Source organism: Semicossyphus pulcher, unplaced genomic scaffold (assembly GCF_022749685.1).
Source record: "Semicossyphus pulcher isolate SPU_LCO1_2020_fin unplaced genomic scaffold, fSemPul1.0.p SCAF_10, whole genome shotgun sequence".
Classification (NCBI taxonomy): Eukaryota; Metazoa; Chordata; class Actinopteri; order Labriformes; family Labridae; genus Semicossyphus; species Semicossyphus pulcher.
Genome location: NW_027211604.1, coordinates 19,865,371 through 19,892,295, shown reverse-complemented (window position 1 = coordinate 19,892,295; position 26,925 = coordinate 19,865,371). Strand labels below are relative to the sequence as shown.

At 42.5% G+C, this 26,925-nt stretch overlaps 1 protein-coding gene across 2 annotated transcripts in view; it reads right to left on the bottom strand.

Annotated features, from left to right (window-relative positions):
• The window catches only part of fnip1 (folliculin interacting protein 1), a 40,514-nt gene that overhangs the window by 3,609 nt on the left and 9,980 nt on the right, over positions 1-26,925 (bottom strand). Inside the window, exons 2-15 of one of the 2 annotated variants that reach the window (XM_069669458.1) lie at positions 24,234-24,363; positions 20,457-20,594; positions 20,264-20,364; positions 19,891-19,965; positions 19,437-19,528; positions 18,314-18,397; positions 15,641-15,712; positions 13,917-14,052; positions 12,372-12,573; positions 11,778-11,863; positions 5,649-5,795; positions 3,405-3,574; positions 480-2,223; positions 140-305 (exon numbers count right to left, since the gene is read on the bottom strand). In XM_069669458.1, the coding sequence (XP_069525559.1) occupies positions 140-305; positions 480-2,223; positions 3,405-3,574; positions 5,649-5,795; positions 11,778-11,863; positions 12,372-12,573; positions 13,917-14,052; positions 15,641-15,712; positions 18,314-18,397; positions 19,437-19,528; positions 19,891-19,965; positions 20,264-20,364; positions 20,457-20,594; positions 24,234-24,363 (3,343 nt within the window). The remainder of the gene's footprint in view (positions 1-139; positions 306-479; positions 2,224-3,404; positions 3,575-5,648; positions 5,796-11,777; positions 11,864-12,371; positions 12,574-13,916; positions 14,053-15,640; positions 15,713-18,313; positions 18,398-19,436; positions 19,529-19,890; positions 19,966-20,263; positions 20,365-20,456; positions 20,595-24,233; positions 24,364-26,925) is intronic. The other variant, XM_069669464.1, reaches the window with a different exon arrangement.

Sequence of the window (26,925 nt, the reverse complement as noted above, 5' to 3'; positions counted from 1 at the left end):
TTCCTTTGGAAATTACTTGTAGTGTGAACTTAAACACAAACAACAGCTCTGAGTGTAATCTCACGCTCTAACTGTGGCTCTAAAAGGGGAAAGCAACATCTATATTCTTTATTGTAGTCCAAACACTTCAGTCCTTTACCTGCACAGCATGGGTTAATTCAGCCATGAGGCTCTGCCGTAGCTTCTCGTCGCTGGGCATCCCATGCAGTACAAAGTCCGGCACGTATGTGGGGCAGTAGCCTCCAAACAGAGAGCGGCCAAAATTGGCAATGCTTGGCTTTGAGTAGTTCTCCACCAACTTTGACCTACAAATTAAACATATGACATTCATTGTTTGTTATTTTCAAATGAGGATAGATTAGTTATTCACATTTAACAATCAAAGCCCTTCATAACAGGGTACATCATTGTTTGTAAACAGGAAGCAAAAGTCAGCAGGTAAGTGCGTCTGTTAATGAATAAATGGGTCCTTTACTCACCCAGGGAAGGGCACCAGCACTTCCTCCTGCCAGTCCTCAGTCTCCTCGCTCTCACTGTCCCCCAGCGCGCTGTCAGAGCTCTCATTGCGTGGTATCTCCCAGTCATTGAGAGGCACTGCCTTTCGCTTTTGGTCCTCTTTGCTGCTGCTGCTGCTGCTGCTGCTGCTTCCGTCCTGGGGGACGGGGACCGACAACAGAAGACCCTTGTCCTGCTCAGCAGAACAGCCCCTGCAGCAGCAGGTGTCGGAGGAGTCTGTAGATCCACACCTGCACCTCCTCTGGACATCCAACAAAGTGTCCCCCCTCCTGCTGGACCCCAACTCTCTGTTACCTGAACCCAAACAAAGACCCAAACCCTGACCCCTGACTGCACCCTGAAAGCTGTGAGCCCCCGAGTCACGCAGCCGGGGGACTCCCGAGGGATCCAGCAAGTCTTTGTGCAGGCTGCCTTTGGTTCTGGCCTCCTCTCTTTTGGCCATATCGTCTATAGTCCTTGTCTCCACAGGGTTCTCCAAACTGAAATACTCGTCAAAATCATCCATACAGTTGGGGCTCCACTGATGCATCTTACTGGACACCCGCTGCAGGGATGAAGCCCCCTTGGTCTGTTTGCTTTGGTCCTCTGGTGCACTGCTGTTGCTGGTCATTGAATCTGCTCCTCTCTGCAGCTGCTGTTGATAAAGATGCTGTTGTTGCTGATGCAGGAGCAGCTGCTGATGAAGCGGATGTTTTTCCTTGAGGTGTTTTTTGTGCTTTTTGATTTCCTCCTCAACCTTCCTTCTGCGGCTCTCTGTGTCCGACTCAGGAGACATGGAGTCTCCAATGAGGAAAGTGACTTTAGTTGTTGGCTCTTCCTCCTCTGTTAGAGTCAACGTCATGGGCCCAGAGATTGGTACTGGCACTGCAGCAGCCGGGCTCTTATCTGGAGGCTTCTTCTCTAGAGGAATCCCCAAAGGCCGAGGAACCTGGAGCTGGATACTTGCATCGACCCCCGCCTCTGCCCCAAAGTTTATACTCTCCGTTGTGACAGGAGTTGGGGATGGACTTGATGGAAGGGCTGTGGGTATGGATGGGACAATAAGTCTGAGGTCGCCCTTGGTCTCTGTATCCAGCACACAGACCTGCTCCCTGGGGGAAGCCGAGCCAACACGCAGCACCGTCTCCAGTCGGGCCTCGGTGGCCAGCGGGCTGCTGGACTCCCTGCGCAGCTCCCCAGGTTCAGCAGCTTCTGTAGTCCTAATATCCAGGTTCTGACCCTGTGTGTGACCCGACTGAAGCACACTGCTTCTGGACCCTTGACTCTCACTGCTGTCCTCCTCATCTTCCTCATCCTCCTCATCCTCATCTTCCTCCTTGGGTGTGTCTCCAGCACCGTGCTCCACCTCTGTGTCTGTGTACGTGCTGCTCTGGAGGCTGTTGTCTGAAGGGTAGCTGCTGTCCTCTCCCTCAGTCTGTCTGCCGTGGGCCCCTTCAGACAAGTAGTCCCCGCTGGGTTTATGGACAGTAACCAGGACGTAGTCCGACTCCTCCACCTCTCCTTTCCTTAAGGAGGTGGTGATGAGGGAGCCAGGCATGACGATGGCCTCGTCCTCAGCGCTGTCCAGCATGTGGGTCTCCAGCAGCTCAGAGCAGCGGATGAAGTAGGTGAGGACGTAGAGGAGTCTCTGGACCAGCTCCTGTCTGCGGCCCACCACCACTGTCCTCGACAACCGCACCGGTGACCCAATGGATCCATATAGGTCGCCTAAATGGGGATAAACAAAAATGACATCAGTTAATGGATTGTGAGAGGTATCAATCACTTTTAACCAGTAATCCACTTAATCATTAAACAATCTGGAAAAGAACAAAATTTGTTTCAGATATTTGTTGTCGAAGTTTGGCTGGGGAGTGTTTTTATTTTTTGTACCTTTATTTAACCAGGAAAAAGTTCTTGAGATAGCCATACATACCAACATAACAAAGAGTATGTGACTATAAAAGAATAAAAGACATGAAATAACAAGTAAAACTTTGTCTAAAACAACCACAATCATAAATATACCAAGCAGAACATCTACAGCCAGATGTGAAAAATATAAATATGTAATAACAAGGAAGAAATAAAAAATAACACATTCCCCAAAATATAGAAATGTATGTTTAAATTATTACTAATGAATCATGGCCATACTCTGACTTTTAAGACTAATCCTCTATTACTTTAAAGTTTTTGTTTTTTTGGAGGGCAAAATAAAGCTTTGCAATGCCGTTACCAGCTATGAACACAAGGTGTCGCCAAGAACTCACTTCCTATCTGTTTCCTATGTCACTTGAGGTGAAAGTTTGGACTACTCAACATACTCTTAAACATATCTTTGTATTAATAGGAGATCATCACCTGCTTTATACACCTATAAATCAACTACTATTTACACTTTGTACACATCAGCAAAATTGTGCAGAAATGCATCTCTGGATTTCCCCTGATGCAAAATGCTTTCCAGGAAGACAAAAACATGTTGTCTACTTCTCCTCCACCAGTAATAACCATGGATTGTTTGCAAATATATATATATATAATATATAAATAGGGAAAAATGAATCCAGTAATAATCCACTATTTGATCTTCTTTGCAGCTGCTGTTCTTAAACATCTTGCAAGCTCTTCTTCCATGTGAAATAATGTTACATAAATGGTATAAAGCCAACGTACTGGCAGGCAAACAGCTGATAGACTTAATGCAGTTGCATGTAGAGAGAGAGTAAAGATGGTCTAGTCCTAACTTGTATTTGGGATGATTAACAAAGGTATTTTAGGAAATGCTCCAGCTTCAGCTAAGACGAAGACAAGACACAGGTGTTTACTCTCCAGCCATCCAGGTGTTTTCAAAGAAATTCAAAGCAATTTCCAACTAACTCTTTGTTTGTGTTTGACTGCCTCACCTAGTTGTGCCCAGAGCGGGTTGTAGGGGTGTGTCTTTGCCAGCATGTCGACGCTCTTGGAGGAGTGCTTCTCAAGGAAGATCTTGATTGGAGGCTGCCCATTGGGCATGACGGTGGGCACCCAGGCCAGATGATTGGTCAGGACGGCTGTCAATAATGCGGGGAGGAATCTGAAATATCACACGAGTTTGTCAGCAGAGAGTTCAAGAGAATCGAAAAAGTGACTTCCTTTCTGGTTGCACACAGAAATGACTTTGTCTCTCAGTTTCCCCCTTGACCAAGTTTGGTTAAGTCAGATGTTCTCTCACTACACAGAAAACTTTATATGCATCATTCTTCTGGTCCAGTTCGGCAAGAAAACGACCATTGTTCTGATCACACACACACACAGATGTATGAAGATACACACTTCAATGACACACACATTCTTTGAGCATGATTCACTTCTCGGTCCTGACCACAAGTGTCTACTTCCCTTCCTGTCTCATGACTCGACGCGGTCATGGTCAGTCAAGTTCAATCACGTGCTTGAACACAGATGTTGCTGCGGCAGTCGTTTAAGCTCTCAGTCATGGGGATAGTGACGGGATGCCTTTAGGAAAGACGTGATGCGATACAGTAAGACTAATGGTTGCCTTGGAGACTCAATGCTTCATTCGAGAGTCAACATCAGATAGATGCATGGTAATCATCCTAACCAGTGCTGTTGGAAATGGAGACTGTAACTGAGAAGTGAGTGGGATAAAGAAACACCAGTGTTTGCCTTGGAGACGCAGTTGCTATTCGTGGTCAACATTTAAAGAGCGTGCAGGGATTTAGAGAACGTGAGAAACTACATTTGTCCATGTAATGTGTTCTTGATGTTTCTTTTAAAATAAACTATTATTGAATTCCAATTATACAGTGACGACTGATCGAGGGCGTCTTTTTCCTTGTTAAAGTTTATCCTCAAGATTTATTTTTCTGGCTTTAAGATTGTTCTTCACTTTTTGATCCAGGAGCTTTTAATGAACATAGACTAAATTTATTAGTTAAACATCTTTTTAATGTGTGGGCAATCATTTCGTCTGTCCTTTAAGATCAACTTGACGTAATAATAAAGCCTAGTCATCTGTACTGAATACGGGTGAGATGTTCAATAAAAGCCCTGCTACCAATTCATAAATGTACAATTAGCAGTGGTTTGACATGGCTTTGTAACAGCAACAATAAGCAATTAGAGACTGGCAGGGATCTTCTCTTTCACAGCTCCCTCTGAGGCAGACAAATAAAGGCAAAGAGGGAGAAAGATTCAGTGTGTGTGTGTGTGTGTGCGTGTGCGCGTTTATATCTAAGAAAGGGAGGGATAGACCACAGAATATGTGTATGTGGGAGATTCATTGAATAGTCTGTGTGAACTCTTTACTTTAGATATGCTTTTCTAGGAAGTGAATACAAACAAAGGATGTAGATAATACATGAATGAGTAAGTGATGCTTTGCATGTCTGTCACTCTCTACATCTGGGCGCTTGCTTTAAGTTGTAATCTCGAAGATCTCAGTTTTGTTGTCTTTGGCGGCACCTATGGCGATAAACAGTAATCACGGGAGCACACTTCTTGCATATCCAGACAGTGTTGCATGTGTGATGTCCACGGTTGGCTCCGTTTGTAACTCATGATTTTCCTCGCTGATGATCGCTTTCCTTCATCTGAGCGTCAAATTTGTTTCTTTTTCTTTGGATTTTCACTTATTGTTGAAGTTGTATCTGTAGTCATCGATCTATTCTTTGTTTGTTCAGCCATAGTAGATTACTGTTTACTCACAACACTTGCAGAGAGCGGAAAAAGCAGCCGCTTAGCTCCACCTACCCTCTCTGACAGACCAACCACTGCTGGGTGATGGAAAACGTGTCACTAACTGGGCGCCTCTTTTCCGCAAATATCGCCACAGACACCCAGTCTGTAATACTGCAAATGCAAAGGCTTTCATCAGTGGGCCATGGGCTCAATCATTTTTACCTATTCGGCGATAGATAGTGACTTAACAGACATTTATTTAAATGAAAATCTTCAAGATTATTTCTTTAATATCTCACTGGTATCTTAATCCCCAGGTCAGAGAAGAGTCTAATTTCTACAATAGGTGGGTTTTCTATTGACATAGAACGACTAAAAATACACTCTCTTGCATTCATTTGGGCTACAAGCTTTCAAACATTTTTTATGGCCTAATGGTAGAGATGGTGGACTGTGAGACACTCAACTGGTTCTTGGAGGCCTGCTCCATCAGCAGGGAGAGCTCCCTCATGAAGTGACCGCAGAGCTGGTTCTTCTCTGACGCTCCAGACATCATAGTCAACCAGACGGGCTCGGCCACGCGGGGCATGGTGTAGAGGTCGCAGATGGTCATCCTGGAGATGAGGTACGGCGAGGGAGAGGGGGATGAAAGAGGGAGCGAGCATTGAGAGAGAGCGAATGAAAGGGAAGGAGGGGAAGAGAGAGAAAACAGACAGAGAGGGAACAGACACGTTATTGTCTCTTGGGGTAAACAAAAGAGATCTCAGTTCACTGTGCTTTGCTGTCTGCTCTGAGGCTGGGAGACCCTGGTTTTGTGTGTGTGTGTGTGTGTGTGTGTGTGTGTGTGTGTGTGTGTGTGCGTGTGTGTGTGTGTGTGTGTGTGTGTGTGTGTGTGTGTGTTCGCAACAGTCTGACAAACTTGTGCGCACTCACACACAACCCTGTTTCTTGCTCTGTACTGTGTGTGAGCGTGCTTGTGTGTATATCCATCTGTATGTGGCTCAGTTGAGGCATTTGTCCATTGAGAAGGACTGGAGTTTCCATAGAGCGTGGGGCCTGTTAGTGAGCATGTCTCGGCTTGGGGCCAAGCTTTGACACAGGGGCAGAGGGGAATCTCTGCAGCCTGAGGAATGTGGAGAATCAGGCGTTTATGAAATATAGCCTGCAGCTGCTTGATTCTGGTTTTGAAAACTGTACAACAAAACACATTCCTTGTGTTTTTCTATTAGAAGTTGAAGTACTTCTGAAGTTTAACTGCTTACTCTTATTCCTTGCAGACAAATACTAAATGTAAATTACAATTGCATTACAACAACATCAGTAAAAAGCTTGATGGTCTATCGCAAGACTTTGCATGTCCTACAGATGAGGAATAAAATCTCTGTGCTGTTCTCAAAGCTCAGAAGCAGAGATCTCAGGCTGTAAACAAGGTCTTTTCTGCACTAAACTTCCAACCTCTTTGACCGACAGAGACCCCAGTGATCGGGGAGATGCAGACAGGCTGCATGCTGAGAGAAAGCACCGTTTTTACACAGTGAAAGTGACCGTTACTGGAACTCCAGTATTCCAGTAATTAAGTTATTTTAGGTTGATGGATTTTTCCAAAGAAAAGAGGAAGCTGATGTGTGGTGTTTGTTTGCATGTTTAGAAGAAGAAGTAATCAACTGGGTGTGGAAAGAAGAACTAATGCATTTAACTGCTTTGCAATACAGTTGTTGCAAGTAGTTCTTTTTGCAATGGCTGGTCGATGTAACCCTAAACCCGTCTAAAAATGTGCATCAGCAGAATGACAGGAGGATTCCAATGTCCCAATCTAAAAGGATGCCAATTCATGTTTCATGGACTGTTCTACAAGTAAGAGGAAACTGCTGTTAGACTTTCCTGATTTAAAACTTAATCTTTGTTTTCTTGCAAGCCAACATTTTCTCTCTCCAATAAATGAATCATTCAACAGGAACAAGCCTAAACAAGTTCACCTAGTGCGGAACAGCTTTACAACAGACTTTAATATGACCCTTTTTGTGATCATGTTTTAGACAATCTAAGCTTGACTGATGCTTTCTTGCTTTCTCAACAAGAATCAGTTAATCTTAGATAAAGCATTAATTATCTAAGCACTGCATGGTCACAGCAGACTGAACCAGATTGGACTTAATGTCACTTGGAGCTCAGCGCACCCAAAACATCTCCGACTCACTTTACATCTCGTTGTCAGCAGGGCGGCAGAGATGATTCATCATCTGGTCTGCAGCATCAGATGAGCCAATGATGCTTTATTCACTCCTGTGTTATAAACAGGTTGGACTTATCAGTGGCCTTTTTAAGCACCACTTGACCTGCTATCTTTGGTGTACGTTCACCTTCTGAAGCCGAGCCAGCGCTTGATGAGCAGGAGATCTTGTCTCCTTCTCTCCACAGCAGCTGTTCAGGTGAACTTTAAAGAGCGCGGCTGTGATGTGAAATTGAGTTGATGCGTCAGATTTAAATGACCTCACTACAGAGGGCAGCAATTCAAACATTTGTTTTCCATAACAAAGAGTTGCACAGTTAAGGTCATAGGAAAACTAGGTCTCAATCTCAATTTGGAGGAAAACTTTTAGTTTTCTTGTATCAGTTCATATTTAAACAAATTTAAAGGGCCAGTTCGTTGATTTTCAACCTCAGCCCTATCAAGCTATTATAGGGAGCTAATGCCATTATGGTAGAAAAAAATGCAATTTTGCTCTGTGCCTCCGCCAGACAATGTAAAACGTGCCATCTGGCGGAGGCCAGGGAGCTTGCTAAATTACACTTCCTTGATCTGGGACGCCCGCCTCCGATGTCATGTCTCCTTCAAAATCATCAGGTTTGAAATGTAGACTGCAGACCTGAAGATTTTTTTAGACAATCCACCGGTATATTCTCGTCGTATTCCAGATTCTGTACCGCTCTGAGCCATTGTCTGCAGCGAAACTGTAGTATTTCACTCCAGTGTCTCTCGCTGGGCTGTTCCTTTCAGAGGGAGGAGCGCAATGCACGCTGGGTGTTGTAGGAATGTAGAATGGGCGAAACCGCGAGCTGTTTGTACAACCTTCTTCACAGCTATGGTGCCAATTTCAAATATTATTGCTTCTATTGATTACAGAGAACACCAGCTTTGACTGACAGTGGGGTTTTTTTTACAGGGGCGAATTGCTCCTTTAAGCAAACAACAGTGTACTTTCTCAGTCAAAATAGATGCGTTACAATCACCACATTTTCCACACATAGTAACATGTCTTATATAAAACCATTTAAAAAGTACATGTGAATTTTAACTGCTGTTCAACAACCTTTTTGTGACTTTTGTTTCAATTTGCTTTATGCTATTTTAGGAATGTTGCATTAAAATCTCAGAGGCAATTACCGAGCTGTGGCACTGTTTCAGGTGGTTGCCATTTGGCACACACTTTTAGCAAATGTGTTTCACAGAAACATAAGAGCACTTTCATATGTATGGGTGGTTAAATGGGAACTGGACTCTAACCCTGATGTGTTAAGTGGTTTTGCTTCTCTAAGAGCTCCTGCTTGGACTCAGACTGCAAACCCCCCCACGTAACCCCATTATAGACTGGTGTCACTTTTATGTACACATGCCTCTGCTAAGTGCGCAGCTTATCTTTGCCAGCATGCGTGGTTGTATGTGCATGCCCACCCTCCAACTACGTCAGAGCAGCATCAAGCAAAAGGCATTTCTTCCAGTTTCCTTGTGTAATGTTCCATGAAGTCAAAAGCCCCTAATGGCAAAGGTGGTACACTTATATTTAGCTGCTGTCTGAAGGTGAGATTTTACAGATATTTTGTTTGTCCGGGGCAATAGCGTTCCTCCTGCTGGCACTCACATATTATTTACTATTCTGGTGCCCGTGGCCAGTGTCTGAGCTAGATAGGGTTGCCACTCAGGAGGTTTGGGTTGCTGTGGCTGGCTGCCAACAGGCATATGACTGCAGCAATGAGGGGACCTCAGACACGGAACTGCCAGCCAGCGTGTGTGTGTGGCGAGTGAAAGCTGGGTATGGCGTTTAATTAGTCTCAAAACCAGCACAAGCAAAAACAAGGTGTGAGCACATGATATCAGAACACAGAACAGTAAATCCAGGAGCTGAAAAGCACCCTCGCAAGGGAGTATTACGACTACGCTCATAAATGTAGACCTGCAAGAAAGGGGCTGTGATGAGAGCAGCCTGACCCCCACGACAGAGTCGCAACTGCTCATCACTTGGAAACATCTGAAGTTGATTTTTGAGACTTTGGAGGTGGGAATGGTAAAGAAAATGGCTTATGTCTTCCCTCACAAATTCTGATTATTACATCTAAATAATAATGAAAAGGTATCTGTCGTGCAGAGTTGATTATTAACTGGCAGTTTCTAAAACTTCCCTTTAGATTACATAAACGCAACCAAAGGCCTAAAGTAGGAACCTCCAGCGTGCACTGCAGTTACATTGCAACATCTGTGGTTTGCTCATGACAGGTAGGAAACAGTCCGTCCCTCCTTTCTTAACAAAACATATTTCCACATCTCTTGCTGCACTTTGAATGCATGTTATTAATTATTCACGAAACACTAAATTCATTTAAAAGTAACAAAAAGAGCATGTGAGAAAGGGCAGGGACTGTTAGCATCAAACTACCCTCTGACATAAACCACAGCGAGTATCATCAATTATGGATTATTGCGACACCTCAGCTCATGGCATTAGTAACTCGATCAGAACGACAGCTTCCCTTCACCTCCCTCTGGTACTTTCAAATCTTATACATTTGCCTTGTTGGACAAAGACACTAAATGCACACTTGCTAACACACCCCTTTCACTATTAAAAGCAGCATACGATTCAATCCTTAAATTCAAAAAACAAACAAGGCAACATGACAATTGTCTTGTGGTTTTGCCTGCAACCAAAGCTACTAACTCACTGTTTAATATACTTTTGGAGTAGATACTCTAAGTCAGGGGTTCTCAAACTTTTTCGGGCCAGGGAGAACATTTTACAAGGACCCCCTCATAATCGTAACACCGATTAAGCATATGCTTACTACCATTTGCACTCTTAGATGCCATTGGAACTATTTGTATTGTAAACTTATCAACCTAAACACTTCAGACCTGTTTCATAGTGATAAACAGAAAAACATTTCAATTTGAATCATGTTAATACCACTTATATACTTTAAAAGTGAGGGTAATTTAATTCAAATTGTTTGTGGACTCAGCTTGACAGCAAGTTTTTCATCTTAAAAGCTTTCGGAAAGTTACCGGGAGCAAGACAGTTGCAAGAACGTTTCTTTGGAACTGAGTGAGTTGAGTGTGACACATCAAGTCAGTCTGTCATGAATCAATCATGTCAGTTTCTATTGGTCCAACGCTAACGTGGGTGGGAGTAATGGACACAATATGCTTGTTTCATTGTCGCAAAAGGTCCTCATCTGTAGACATGCAGTTTTAATGAAACAGCGCAATTTTATCATTTATCATAAATGTATTATAATTATTTCACGGAGCCCCAGGCTATGGTTCGCGGACCCCACTTTGAGACCCACTGCTCTAAATGATGCCTCCGACGTATCAAACTATGCATGGCAGGAAAAGCTTGTGCAAAATAGTTCTCAGGTCATTAAAGCTTCCCAAGCTTCATAACATGAGTGACACAGGATAAGTATGGGCACATAGTGGCCTACTTTTAAGGCGCATTGAGAGTGAGGTACTGGTTTATGTAATTGTAGGTCAACGTGACTAGACCTTGGATACATTTCCAGTTAAGCAGTCTAGATATAGCTGAACTGGATTGTTGTTTTAGTTTATAAATCCTGTTCTTAAAGATGCATTTCTGAGAAATCCTACTTTGGAAAAAATAAAAACAAATTATTTGGAAGATATTTTAGTGTCTTTCCTTTATAGTATGTAATAAGTTTTCAGCCTCCCTCCATCCCCAGTTCTGCAGTGGCTGTCTTCTACATAAAGCACTATTTTACGGATTCTTAACCACTCATTTCTCTTCAAAACACACCTGCCTGTCCCGCATCATATTCTGCCTAAATTCCCTTTTGTTGTTGCTGCTGTCTAAGCAGGTCTCTCTTGAGAATGAGACCACGTGCCTCAATTAGATTACCTGTCTAAACAATGGCTAAATAAAAAAGAAAAGAAAAGTTTTATGGTGGAATTTTAAATGTCACATTTTTCTTGTGTCTCCATGATGTGGAGACCTTGCAATGAACCTAGGGAGAAAATAAGTGTTTGGCCACAGTACAGAGAAAAGGCATGTCAGCGTGATCTTGGCTTCAATGTTGAGAGTTGGCTCTTTGGAGAACTCTGACTAATTGTGCTTGGGTGTTTTTACCCATTAATTAATGTTCTTACTCTTAGATATGAAATAATAAAGTTAGATGGAATTTGATGTTCTAGTATGTTGGTATAAACACTCTATAATTCAATTACGTTGTAAGGTGCTTTTAATAAAAGCACACTGACGCTGACCTTTCTGTCATGTTTGCAAGTTTGGTTGGAGAGAAAAAAGGGGGAAAAAAGCAAGATTGTCGTGTGGGTTATCGTGGGTGAATGTGAGTTGTTGTCCAACCTGAACTCGTTAAGTCCATCCACCATTCGGCTGTAAGCCAAGGCCCTCTGGCTGGCATCAGCTGACCGCCGACTCATCTTCATGGCCTTGAGAGTGACACAACACACATGCGCTTTCAGTTATTTGGCAGCTGAGACTCACAGACAAAGTTTCAGGAAAGGTGGAGCGAGGTATGTGAGAGGGAGCAGAGAGGGAGAGGAAGGAAGGGGAGATGTAGGGTTAAACTGGAAGCCATCCAGAGCTTTGACAGTGCCAACAACAGACACCGGTAAACAAAACGGCAGATATACAAGGAATGACAATTGATCAGTCAATCTGATGGCAACTGCTTATTACAAGAGCAACGGGTGTAAGGTTCGCATATGGGTTCTATTCACATCTCACTTCTAAATGGATTTCACTGACAGGTTTGTTTCCACACTGTCAATCAGAGAGGTGATCCAGAAAACAAACACAGAAAAACAGCATCTGCCATTTAAAGGCATAAAAGGAAGCACACATCAAACATAACCAAACAAGTACTGAATTAAACAATTAAGTGGAAGTGACAAGAGAGCATCTGGTGGGTGTATAATCACATATAAATGAAGTCACCTGTTCGATGGCGCTCTTGAGTTTGTTCATGTGGCTTTCAAAAAGAGGGAAGTGGGAGAAAAAGAAATCCTGGAAGCGGTTGTTCTCCTCGGGGTTCGGGGAAAGCATGAAGATGACCCCGATGGCAATCTTCTTCTTTCTGGCCACGCCGAGGCTTGGTCCACCGCTTTCGTCAGACATGTTGAAGCTCTCCTCAACTGACCTGATCAGGACAGAGTTCACAGGGAGTCAACTTCAGAGCAGAGGCAGAGCCAGTATAACTTCCAAAGGCTGATTTATGTTTGCAGCTTCTGAGAATTACTCTTATCTTACCTTAAGTATTACCTCACATAGATGGTTAGAAGACTATTTTAGAGTCTCTTTTGCTAAGCGTCTTTCTCCTACACTTGCAGCAGGTTGATACTATTAACTACTGCTTTGATATTATCAATAAATATTCTACATACATCAAACCTATCATCTGTTTCAACAGCTAACAGATACGCCTAAGTATCCTTTTCTGCCTTTGCAAAGAAAATATGTTGAGAGACTTTTAATCCTGTCATTTTTTACACTTGGTAAACGAGATGCTTTGGTGCTGCTGAACTGCAGCGCCTGAAAGATAAGAGCACTCAGAGGCTGACAGCTGCATTTTCAGTGACAGGCCAACACAGCATCCTGTCTAGTCACGGCACCGTGTGTGTGTTTGTATGTGTAGTTATAAGTGCATAGCAGCAGTGTGTGTCATTTCCCCAGCTGCCTGCTGGATTCTGAGGAAGTCCTTGCAGGATAAACTTTACAAAAGCCTGTCAGAGGCTGTGAACAGGGAAGAAAAATGGATGGAGGTTAGCTTTTAGGAGGGACTCGGTTATGTGTGTGTGTGTGTGTGTGTGTGTGTGTGTGTGTTTGCAGTCAGATCCCATCGGCTATAGTCTGATGACAACATAGCCTCTGGAGACAATGGAGAACATGCCGGGTGTATAGCCAGCGTTTAGCGATAGGCTAAACAACTTCCAGTCAAGACTTCCTTTTCCAGGTGCTGCTTTGTTTGTGATTTACTTTAATTAAAAGGTCTTGCCTTTGCTGAAATTTCAACATCATGATGCAGATTTGTAAAAAGTAAAAATGAAGCTTTGTCAGGTCTGTCCTCAAGAGGAGAAGAAAACTACTTTTAAAATGCTCGTTTGTCGAACGGAGGTCGGCTCAATCATTTCTGATGCATGCGAGGAAGTCGGGAAATCTGAACGCTTTCCTGACACAGCGTCAAGGGAATTTATCTCAAGTTGAATTTTAGATCTTGAACAGATTGTAAGCTGAACTTGCTGAACTTGCTGCTGGTTCTACATTTCTATGTAGAATCTGTTAAAAGAGATTAGGGAGTGTAAAGTCGAGGGATTTTAAACATTGGTCTATCTCTCCTAAGCATTGCTTTAACCACTGTAGTTCTTCTTCTGAGCATGTACGTGTGGAAGGATTGCTATTTTACTTGTTAGCACCTTAATCAGTGTAAAATGAGTTTGAAAATGTGTTTTGCACAGTTCCTCTGTATGATTTTAGGCTTCTCACCATCGGGGGAAGACTCCGTTTTCCAGGCTGGTTGTTTGGCTGCGGAGCCACCGTCGCTGGTAGCTGGAGGCGCAGCTGCTGGTCAGGGAGGAGCCAGGAGAAGGGAAGGGAGTGATCAACAGGCTGCTCAGAGAAGCTACAGAGGGAGGGATGGAGAAAAGAGTTGGAGGTGGATGGAGGAGAGATAAGGGGAGGAGAGCAAAAGTGAATAGGGATCAGATGGAGGGAATGGTGGGTGACAGAAGAGAAAAGGACAAGAATGAGTCAGACAACAAGTGCGTAGGGTAGGGAACACATTCACACACACATTTCAACACAAAGCTAGACGGAAATCTGCAGGACTAATGTTTCAACTAAAACAAAGAAAATTGGAAACAAAACAGCACACACAAAAGAAATACACAAAACATCCAAACACAACCACACATACACCCCTCTGTCCCCTTTTCACGCTCACAACAAACAGCCTCTAATTACTGGATAGCTTTCATATGAGATCAAATGTCAGCTAGACTGTGAACAGTCACATGCTGCAGTTGTTGGACAACCTGGCTTTACACCAGACTGGCATCATAATGACAATCTATCCATACACACACACACACTATACGAGCCCTGATCACACGGTTATTTACAGCCCTTGAAACAGGCTCTGATCAATGGTCACATGAATCATTTAGCTAGTGTTTGATCTTGTGTGAAGAGATAAGGGGAAATAACTTCATGAGGCGAGTGTATAAGTGAAACTGAAAGAGAAAACTGATCTTGATAGTCGAAGCAGAAAAGCTTTAATAAAAGTAGAGGGGAGTTTATGAGGGGAGATTTTGTGTCATAGAGGGACTTGTTGGTATTTGTGTGTGTGTCAGAGTTGGATGAAGAGCTCTCCAGCCCGACCGCAGAGGGGAGGTGGAGAGAGGGGAGATGAGAGGACGAGTCTTGAATTAGAAGCTCATTTACTAGTAGCGGGTTTTGAGAGCTGCTATATTTAATCCTCTGCATGTGACCCGGGTTTGAGCAGAAAGCACAATTCCCTTCATACCAGTCATGCCAGTGGGGCATGGTGGTGTTTGTAGAGGGGGGGGTACGGGGGATAGGGGCAGAGCAGGGGTCAGTTTCCACTGCACAAAGTTTTCCGGACCCTGGAGGCCGTGTAAACACCTCCACACAGTGTCCCTGCGCTGCATCATCTTCGTTTTTGGCTGGTTTTAGGTCTAAAACACTTCAAACGTTTTTATAATTGACATTGGAGAAACGATCGCTCACCTATCTTACTCTCTTTCCATAGACACCACGATGAGGATATGTTTTAATGAATGGAAAACTGTGTGCATGTGCGTCTGCATACCACATTAGTGAAGTCGCAGCTTAAGTAGCAAGGGTTAAAGTAACCGGTGCTTGTGTAACCGTTCACACCCTTGACCTTGAACAGGGAAGTCAAAGAAGGGTCAAACATTTTGTCCTAGGATGTTCTGGAAAGAAAAGCTCATTAGCTGCATCACTCAAGGTTGGGGCGATCCGGACGACGGAGCCAAAGATAGAAGATCAGAAGGAGAATCTCATACGTGTAATAGTGCAGAAATTTCCTGACTTACACTTGATAACCCTGTTACTTCATCTTTGTGGGCAAGTATAAGTGAGAACCTGCTTCAAGCTCAGCTATGGAGCTGAAAGCTGTATCGAGTGTAGGTTAATCCAGGCTTTAGCTCCAAGTCTCATTAACCTACCTGACCTGGCGATGCCGCTGTCCCTCTCATCATAAAGCCCTCGGCCAGGCATGTCCATCGGGTGACTGTGGCCTGGAGGTAAGAAGAGGGAGGAAAGTAGAGAGAGAAAGTGAAGGGTTGGGTTAAGTCAAGGGAAGAGGGTTAAGGGAGAGGGCAGAGGGAGACAGAGGTTAAAGGTAGATGGGTCACATACAGAAACAGAAAGGAGAGAGAGAAGGAAATTATGGGAAAGGAGAGAGTGAATTAGATGAAGAAAGAGAAGAAAAGAGGGGAGAGGAGAAAAAGAGACAAAAAACAACCTGTGAGAAACTTTTAATATCAACAGCAAAATGAAGCATTTGGCATGCTGAGGACGCTTTAACATGACCAAGTAACTACTGCTCAACAAAAAACAGAACTGCATTCCTTTTACATAAAACAGTGAGTGCTATAACCTGGCCAAAGATTAAGAGGATATGTTGAAAATGGATGTTTAATTTGGTAGAAAAAAATCTAATAATAATATCCTTAGGCTTTGACTATGAGCTGCACAACTCTAGATGTGAGGTCCCCAAATTAAAAGCTCCAAACACAACAGGTGTGGGAAGAATTCTAACTGTGAAATGTCTGTTACTGCTCGTCATCCTGTCACTCCACCTTTTGTTTTGTAACAGCAAAAGCAGGAAGTGTCACAAGCATTTCTTTCTACACACTACTTTCTACATCCGACTCCATAATATGGATGTCACTGATCTGTTTGCTTGTTCTCAAATGTCCTTCTAGTCAACACTTAGGGGTAAAATAGGAAAAATGTCAGTGCCTCTGACCGCAGAGACGTGCGAAACCACAAAGGCAGCATCTCAATGTGCAGTTGAGATGATTAATGAGCAAAGTCAACATGAACTTTTAGTGTTTGTGAGTCTGCTCCTCAGACAGACTGTGCTTTATGGCCATACCAACATTGCATAACTGACCGAGCTTCACACACAATGCCAACTCTACGGATACCCAAATCAGGATTGTGGGTAGGTTGCGTGGCACAGGGAGAGGCGCTTTTCTTTGTAAAACCTCATCACAACTTTAGTACAGCAAGTTTCACCCCTCCGTGCAAGAGAGGGAGAGAAGGGAAAACACTGAAATCTTCTGGAAGGGAGCTCTTTGATCATCATGATGTAATTACATTACAGTATTTAAACTTAGTGGACGACAATGCATTATTCTATCGCTGCACTCAATCAAAGTTGTCTACAGAAACACTGAAAGCATAGTCAGTAATATGGTTTGCTTAGGACTTTGTAGCTTTATTGATTGTTTTGCTTGTAAATACAATCTTGCTCTTTTTGTTAGAATAAAAGAAGCTGATCAAAAAGCTCACTGGCAGATAATTCAGTCCATTACTTCACAGTGATGAATGATACATGGGCAATACACTTGGTGTTAATTTATGGGTATGAAAATAGATGCTCATCTCACATAGGTCCTGGGTTGTAAAGAACAGGGTTTTAGTGAGGATCACTGGTAGATGTCTGAGGATTACCCAAACTGCCCACAGATACTGCACACAGTATTAAAGTACCAGTAAGTGGGATTGAGACTGCAATATTTCTGGTTCAAATTCAAAGTCAGCAGAGAAAGTGGCATAAAAAGTAACGTTTCCCTTTTCTTCAATAAAGGTGACCTTTACCAAGGGATTTCACAACCGCAGCAGACGGCGTAACCGTGCAAACTTATTATTGCATTATTTAAGGTTTGTAAGGGGGCTTTTACATTCGGGATCCGGGCCCAGATCCGAGTAGACTTGAAAGTCTAGTTCGTTTGATTAGTTGTAACCGTACTCAGGTACGGTACGAAGCAAACGTACCTAATGTGAAAACGCCCCAAGGAAGAAAACACAGCTTACCATCTACTTTATATTGATGGTTAAAATGCTGATATCTTCTAAATGAATTGCCCAAGCATCATGGTCACTATCAAAGACGAGTGAGTGAAAGTACATGAGTGAAGAAGAGAGAGAGAAGAAGAAAGTGCAAAAACCTGAACTAGAACAACAGCCACCAAAACCAGTGAGAACCCATGCACACCCCCTCTAGACTACACCTGCAGGCCTGGGTCAGACAGTACTGGCAGCTATGTTTTATGACTTGATTGACAAAACTTTATGACTTACACTGCCCTTAGCAAAACAAAGGAACAGAAGGGGTTTAAAGCCATACGTGTACCTCTGTGATTTACTAAGTGGTAGTTTGTTTTGCATAGGTTCACTGCCCATTTTATGTAAACTGGCACTTATAGCATAAGTAGCATATTTTATGGTGGAGAAGTCTTAGAGTCGGGGCAAGAACTGCATTTTTATCCCTCTGGATTTGAATCAAAATGTTCTAAACTGCCCAGATGAACTTATCCAAGCAAAGACATCATCTTGTTCTTTTTAGGAGGAACATACCAAACATGTCTGATGCCCACCCTCTTAAAGAATTGTTTGTACAGCCTCTATCTGACCCAAGGCATTTGCAGACATGCTGTGATATTGCATGCCATGACTACTGCTACCACTTCTAGTGCAAGAATCACCACACAGGCATGCAGCCCCTGAGAGACGGGGCCTGTACTAACACTAGTGCCGTCCCCAACTACAGCCTACACACACGCATGCAACTGGCACACATAACTCGTGACCAGCTTTTAAGCGCCAACCTGAAAAGAAAGATGCGCTCTTGATGAGGCGCAGAGGGCCCTGTTCAGAGAAGGCCCGTCGAGGGCTGCAGAGTTGAGAAAATCCTGCGCGGCATAAACAAAAACATGGAAAAGAGGAAAGGGAGGAAGAGGGGAAAAGACAAAAAAAAACATGGACCATGGTTAGTAAATGAGAGGAGAGGAAAGCTGGTTGCCTCCTGCGGTCTGAACATCTTGTAGTAAACAAAGTAGTAACAAGAGCTTTTTAGTCTGGGATGAAATTATGACCATCATTTGTTACGTCAGACAGACAGTCAGACAAACAAGAAGGCTGGTATCACTCACAGAAAACACAGCTACCAAAACTAATGAATCATAAAAGGCTTTACTTCTTAGATATGTATATGTTAATGAATTGTGCCTTTTCTGTGAGGATGACGGAGAAATGAACATATGAACAGAATTTGCCAACAGTTCGCCATACTTTTCCTTCTGCTTGGACTGAGTCATACTCTCAATAGGTTGTGTATCTACTTTATCTAAAATATCAAGTTTCAGTAACAGGCAGAGTCATAGTGAGCTACTGGGAAGCCCCAGTTGAGTCACAGTAGAGCTATACTGCTGCGATTGCTTGACAGGACAACAATTGTTTCCACTAATTTGCAGAGAAAACTTGTGTCTTAAAGCACATTAAAAAGTGATCCAACTGTTCATTAGGTTACTGTAGGAACAATATGGGAGAGCTGTTGGCAGAGCCTATTCAGACTGTTTTGTACTCAAACACAAATGTTAAAACACCAGAAAGAGAGAAACTAAGTCAGCTGCTTCTTCACAGTTCTACCAAGGAAGTTGAACTTGAACAAAAATGCAAAACTCAAGCTGCACTTGGTTTTCAGCTGTAAATATTGACACTTCATAGTGTTGCTCAGATCAAGTTGTTATGATGGGAGCTCAATAATTACTAAGGAAACATAAGAAACTAAATATGATTGACTGAATATGTGGTCATGCATGCTCTGAAATTAAATTCGCAGAGTGCCTGATAATGAAAACATTTTAACCAGTTTCTACTCGCAACGCACAATTGAACTGAAAGCAAAAAAGGAGGAGCGTTACTGGTGTAGCACAGTGTTTCCGTGGTTACCTATGTTCCCGAGGAGACTATTGGCCCCTGTGTTTTGATCTGGCCTCAAGGTGTTGCTGTCCTGCCCAATGAACTCCAAACTGTCCTGTAACCTGCGGAAGATCCAATTAGTTGGTTTATAATATATTACTGTTAATATGTACCTGTAATCTATGTGCATATGGAATAACATGTATTTTTTTTACTTTAAACTCAATTAAAACAGACAATGTGTAGACTATAAAGGAAAACTAAATACAGCAATTAATGTATTGAAATACATTTAGAAACATACAGGCAGGGAGACAATATCAGTGGTTGACATAAACAAAAAGAATAAAGACTACAGAGACAGATATAACTGAGACAGATTGTAAAAGAAAGATAAGTTCTGCATGAAGAAGCTGTTGCTGTAGGAATCAGGGCAAGAAGTGGGTGTGTACGTGTTGATAAGCATGTGTGAGTGTGTGCTTACGTGTTGAGACTGCCGTACACACTGCCTCCCGTCCTGGCGGTGAAGACTTTACTCAGCATCAGCTGAGGAGGTGATCTGATATGACGACAGCACAGGGACAAAGATCATCAGCATGAGTGCACGTTTGTGTGCCTCTCATGCCTGACCTCATTTGACTCTTTTTCTACATCATCAATTTATAACTTCTTCTATTTTTTGTTCCTCTGGTGCCCTTCTCTATAACTTCACTGACTCTCCTTACCCTGCATTTCAACAAGGCTAAGAAATGTGAATAATAATAGGGCAAAATTGTTCTGCCTTTTATGCTACAAATGTTATTCCTTTATATTAAATGTCACAACACAAGCTATTGACACATGCCTATTCCTCTTACCTGATCTGGTGGATTTTAAGTGTGGAACCTTTGTAGCTCATAGCCACAGAGCCAAACATCATTTCTCCTAGCATGACCACATCGGACGAACACCTCGAGCCCTGAGGAAAATGGGAGGAGCACAATGTTTGTATTTACAGATGTATACGGGAGATTCTGCATTCCTGAGTTAGTGTGCTAAGATGTGTGCTACCTGGAAGCGCAGGCCTTGCTCCTTTGTTTCCTTGGTTTCAGAGGCGCATGAGGAGGAGCTGTCCAGGGAACTGCTGCTTCCTCCTGTCGGCCGGAGCTGGCAGCATTTCCCGAACATCTTCACCTGTGCCTCAGTGCTCTATGGGGTAAAAAGAAATGGGGTAATCTATACAAAATTCCTATAAACACAGACTAATTTAAATCTGCAGAAGGCTCAAGTTACATCAGAAAATCACAATACCCTTAAGGCAACATCCTCATTCATCCTGAAAGAACCATTTTAGCTTTGTTTACAGCTATTAAGGATGTAAACAAACTTAAAGCAGCTTCTGAAAACATAAACATGGCAGATTTAAAAGCATACCAGCCACATCCATCATTTCAGAGACATATTAAAGAAAAAGCTCTTCTTATGACTAACATTTGAAGTTGCATTGCAGGTTGGTCTTTACTCTCCTTATAAATAATTGGGGACTAAACAACAACACAAAAAAATGTACAACAATTAATGCAACAATATTAGTATATGAAATTGCAGAGACGAATGCAGAACTACGTCCTTATATAAAAAGTCACATTCTCAGTCTAACTTCACCCTGATGCCCCGACATTTTAACAAGTCCCAAAAAATAAAAAGGTCACCAGCAACTATCCAGTTAATTTTTTAATGGACAAACTTAAATAAAGTTGAATTGTTCTGGTCCAAATCCATAGAAACCTAACCCAGAGGCACTTGTGTAAACAGCAAACTAAAAGCAATGTGAGCTCAATCAGCCTGTGTCATGTGCCTTCTTAACTTGGCAGACTATTCAAGAGGAATGCATTTGGGAGGGCAGGGAGCGGAGGGGGAGGGTGTTTGTGTGTGTGTGTATGTGTATGTGTGTTTTAGCTGGGCTCTGGTAATGGCTCACATGAAACGGCTATCGCTGCCAATGTAAGAGAGACAGAGACAAAGGAAGGGATAACTTAGCGGGAGTAAAGAATTACTGTTTTAGCTTAACTCAATTGTTTTAAGAACATTTGCAAAGAGTGTAGAAATAAATTCAACAAGCCTTGCATATTTTTGATTATTTAACCGTAACATGATTGATTTTGTTGAACACAGTATCTGTGCTTGTGTGGGTTTCTGTGTGTACATGGGCGTGTGTGTGTGTGTGTCCGCTGCAGTGCAGTGTGAGGTGTGTACACAGAGGCCAGCAGCATGTGACTGCCAGTCATATGACTCTTTCGGGAACTCGTGAGCGAGCAGCACTGCAATCATCCCCTCCCTCCCTCCCTCCCTCCTGCTCTCTGTTTCTCCCTCCCTCCCCCACTTCAACTTCATCCCTCTCTATTTTCTGCAGTTTTCTTTCTTGCCTTTTATACATCTGTTTCTTCCCATGTCCAGGTTTGTTTCTTCTTAAGCTCTGCCTTTCCTAACATCTTACCCCTCCTTCTTTCTTTTCTTCATCCTCTACTCTTTCCCCCCCCCCTCCCATGCCTCTCTGTCCACTCCTTGTTTGTGTACTCCTCATTCTCTACGATCCCTGTGTGCTTTTGCTTGTCCCTGCTGTTGATCACTCTAAAATAAATTCCTCTGAGTTGACGAAAAAAAACACACAAAAAAAAACAAAGAGCAGCAATCATGTCATGTGATAGAAGTCAAACAGAGGCTGGCAAGGCTCCTGCGGTGCAGGATGCACCAAAAAATATTGACATCAGCTGAGGCGACACACACAGCGCACTGAATCCTCTTACTGCATTGTTCTGGTTATTATCCTGTGGTTTTTCAAGAGCTCACTTCAAAGACATAGCACTGTTTAAGAGGCAAACATATATTGCATAACTCTTTTAATTGCAGATCTATAACTTATGTAGGACATCAGTAAATGCAAATCTAAGAGCCGAGCAAATAGACATTCCAATTTTCAATGCCAGGGTGTCATAAGACAGCAGGATTGTGGATGTGTTTCTGTGTGATGCCAAGGTTATGAACTTAAAGGTTAGATAAGGTAAGAGAGGGAAAACCTGGTCAGAGAGCAAAGCGGATAGGTAAAACAGGCAGGTGAGATGTAGGCTGGAGTGGCCGAACAAAGAGAACGACAGGAGGTACTAAGAGGTGTAGCGTGAGAAGCTTAAGAAACTACAAAGGAGAGTAAAGCAGGGAGAAAAAAGCACAAAGAGAAAGAAAGGCTGAGGTGAAAGAAATGTAGACAGGTTAAAAAAAGATTACAAAGGAAAGGTAGAGAAAGTTTAATTATATGGAAAAAATGGGAGGATTAGAAATGGGTATATGGAGACAGATGAGAGGGAAAGACAGGTAGAGAGATAGAAAAATAGGGATTTATAATGATAGATACTGTAGGAAAGACTCAGATAACTGACTTATTAAAGGACAATATACATGAAATTACAGTGAAACAGTAAATTAGAGAGAGGAGACAGAATAGGGGGACAAATTAGAGAGGCTGAGACTGCAAAGACAGTGAAAAAGACACACGGTGAGTGACACGGCCGTCATGTGAGGATGAAAGAATGCTGCTTACACATGGGCTGTCAGCTGAGGCTATTATTATTGGAGATAAGAGCACCAGAACAAACCGGTCTGGGTCAGGCAGAAACACACAGAGGCGGTATGAAAATATTAGGCATGTTATTAAAATATTTAAAAGGGGGGGAAAAAGTGGTGGCCGTGCGTCATAGTTTGTTTGAAAACTCAGCTGGCAGGAGCTACATGCCAGAGGCCATGCACCCAAAGCTGATTATAAAGCCGAGAGTTATAATTAATGTGTTTGAGAGCTTCAGTCGCACACATCCTGATAAAGACTGCTACGCTGCGGTAAAATGCTTTTTAATCTTTATGTCTAAAATGGGTTTGTTGACAATAAACCAACTATGAAGCACATGCACTCAGTGACGCACAATAATAGTTGACATATTGTCAGAATTTAAAGTGATATATAGCTTCATATTACTTTTTGGCATCCAGTGTGAGTGGAACCTTTTTTTTACTGCAGAGAAAATCAAACTCATTTAACTGGCTTCTGCTACTGACCCTGTTTTGGTGAAACAGTTGAATAAAAATCCAACGTCAAAGTTCAAGAGTCCAACAAACCTAAAGCAACATTTTAATATCAACAGCATCCTTCTTTTAAAGGGACAGAAGAAATCCCTTTATTTATCACTGTCCCTTTATTAATATAAGAAATTAGCTAAATAAATTAATGCCTGATTTAATGCCAATAAAAAAGGACCTGCACACTTTCCAACAGGACACATTCCCTGCCCTCCACTCTTGATCCCTCTGTCAGACACTGTTTACTATGGGGCGGTGAGGCGTCCTGCAGGATAAGCAGGATAAGGTGCAGCCTGTGTCCTCTGAACATCGTGAAACAGTCACATGACATTATTGCATGTCACGCCTATGTGACTGTCTGACTGTCTCTTTTTTTTTTGCTTGTGTCGGTCTCTCTTGTCTTCTCTTTGCTCTTGTCAAATGACAGTTTTAAAGCCATTTAAATACCACCTTGGAGCAATCTGAACTAAAAAAAGAGACGGCAGTATATGTGACTAAATAAAGCTAATAAATACATATAAGTATAATAAACGGGCAGGGTAGGAGAGGAGAAACGTGAAAGAAGGTGTTTGACAATGTGTTCTGCAAATATTTTCACATATTAACATCTTAAAGTTCCAGACTTTTAAATATGACCTCAGGCTACTCTACTAAACTAACACAGTCTTTTCATTACTATCTATAAAAACACACATACATATATAAGACAAACATGTGACTCACAGTTATGGGGGTTTCCTCCGTGCCCCTCTTTTTGGCATTGGAGTCGAAGAGGACATTTCTGCCGCGCCTCTCACAGTCCTGGTACACTATCAGCCTGATCTGACTGGGCTCCAGCTGGGGGACTGGCCAGCTAGATGGAAGAAAGAATGGACAGAGGAGAGGGGGATTAAAACAAGTGAAGACAGAGACAGAAAAAGTGATGCAGAAAAAGAGGGATGGAAGATAGGAGGTGGGATGGTGAGAGAAAATAATGCCTTTAGTTTAAATAAAATAATAAAGCAGAAGAGTGAATAGAAAAATTAAGTAACATCTCAAATACTCTTGAAATATCTTTTATGCATTTTTACCAGGAATTTGCACAATAGGGACAATGAGGTCACGCTCCAGTAACAACATCTGGTGCAGCAATACAGCTTTTTACACTGCAAATACTCATCCTGAGAACAAACCTTTTCAATGTGAAACTTGATCACTTAGTACTGTCGCATTTTAATAAGCTGTCGGGTTCCTACCAGGGTTCACTTCTTAGGGCAATGTAGGGCCTTTATATCCAACTGCAGGGATACACCTCAACTCACTCAGCAGGTTTCATCCAAGATAAGCAAAATAGATACGACTTTTTCTTTACTAATCCTTGCCTGTGATTAGCATATATTGCTTGCACCCTCTGACTGCTCTACATTCATAAAGAAACACATGTGACAGTCACGTGGTATAACCAGTCTGCAGCTACACAAGATGAGTCGAGACACCTTACTTTGCTCAAGGCAATGAGCCTTATTCTACACATGGTTGTAGAGAAAAATGATCAGTCAGCTTCTTACTATGAGCAACTACGTATTTAGCAACGTCCTGATCAATGTCTGATGACAGTCGGTGGATTCTTCTCTTGTCGTGTCTTTTAAATTTGATCGAACAACACGTATGGCCCTGAGGCAGATCAGCTGAAATTTTAAGTCTTGAGCTTACAAAAATAATAACAAAGCAGGTTTTATTTGCCAAACGTGCACTTTGATGTTTAGTTTGGCTGAAATATCTAATCTAATATCCAACTATGACTCAGTAAGTCAGGTATCAAGTAGGCAGGGGCTGTTCCAGTTACTAGAAATACGTCCTTAATGAAACAAGAAAAGAAGGATAGGTAAAATCCAAAGGCATATTATAAGTGTTTAAACTGTTACAGACGTTTGTAGTTGGACAGGAAATACTGTTCGTCCGATGTGGTAAAAGTGAGCCGTTATTATTTGCATCCTCTTCTCCATGACTGTTGTTAGGTAACCTGTGGTTTTCTTCAGCTCATCTTATCAATGCCAGTCATCTCAGGAAATATTATTGCATATTTACACCTCACTATGGGTACTAGCATGCCTTCACAGAGCTCTGGCAGTCTGGTCTCTAGCTTCCGGGGAAACACTGTCCCCTCGTTGATTTATTAGGGGCTATAAAGATGACAGGGGATTGGACAGACAGATAGACAGTCGAGGATTTTCTGCCTGATCTGATGGATAGATGGGTCAGGCAGATGGACACAGAGCGGGACCTAAATATAGCCTTTTATTGGGAGACAGGGAGCGTCCCTTAACACAAGTGTTTATAGTAAATGGGTTGGTGGGGAGGGGTGGAAAAGGAACAGTTAAGTCCATTTCACTTGCCAACCAAATAGCACACACAAGGCCACATTTTAAAAACAGCATTCGAGTTGTTGGTCAGTGAGCTCTGACGGGGCAGGGAATACCTTTGAGTGAAAGTTTATGTGTACATTCCCATGCATGTGAGCTACTATTTACTAAACACTGGTGTCAAAGAATGACCAGCATTCTTGGAGCGAAACGATTCAGTCTTGCAGGAGAGCTGGGGGGAGGGAGTTATTTGCAACAACCTGCTGCAGCTTGAATTTGTCAAACCAAATTCATTAAAAGAAAAACTTTTTTACTAATAGGCACAGTTTCACAATGAGCTGCATCACAATTTCTGCAAGGAAACTACATTCACTGCATCTTACTTTATTCTAACTTACCAGAAGTGCTGCCTTCCGATATGGACCAAAACCACCATCTGAATTTAAATGAGGTTTTGTGCTCATTCGACCGAGGGAACACTTTACTGCATGCTAGCTGCTGCACAGTGTTTCCCCTGGCATGTGTGTCATTCTGTGAAAACTGATGAACCTGTACTATAGCTCCTCGTTTATGCTTTCCAGTTGCTTGAAGTGTAATGTAATTCATGAGATATAGAAAGTCAATGCAGTGTCAGGCATATTTATTTTGTCCTTGCTGGTTTAAGAATTCATTTAACTACATATTCTGCATTCATACATACAGATATCTGTTTATAGAGATTAACCAAGCAGTAGGTCATAGTTCAATGGCACATCACTGACCAGACTGACTGACTGACTGTCATCTTTCACTTCTTTAAGACAGTTTCATACAGTGATGTGTAGCCAACTGATCTTTTCATTCAACTTATATACCATCCAACCAGGGTTTACAATGGTGGATCAACTGGATTCAGACACTACTTAGCTGGTGTTCTGGCTGTTTTTGTTTTGACTGACAGCTCATGAAAGTCAATCCTGTCTGACTGAAATTTTTTTTACTTTTCTCCTACTGGGTCTTATCCGAGGAGAGACCAAACCTCTTACCCAGTCTGAGTTTAAAATGTGTGACGTAATGCGTGCCCAGCCTACATA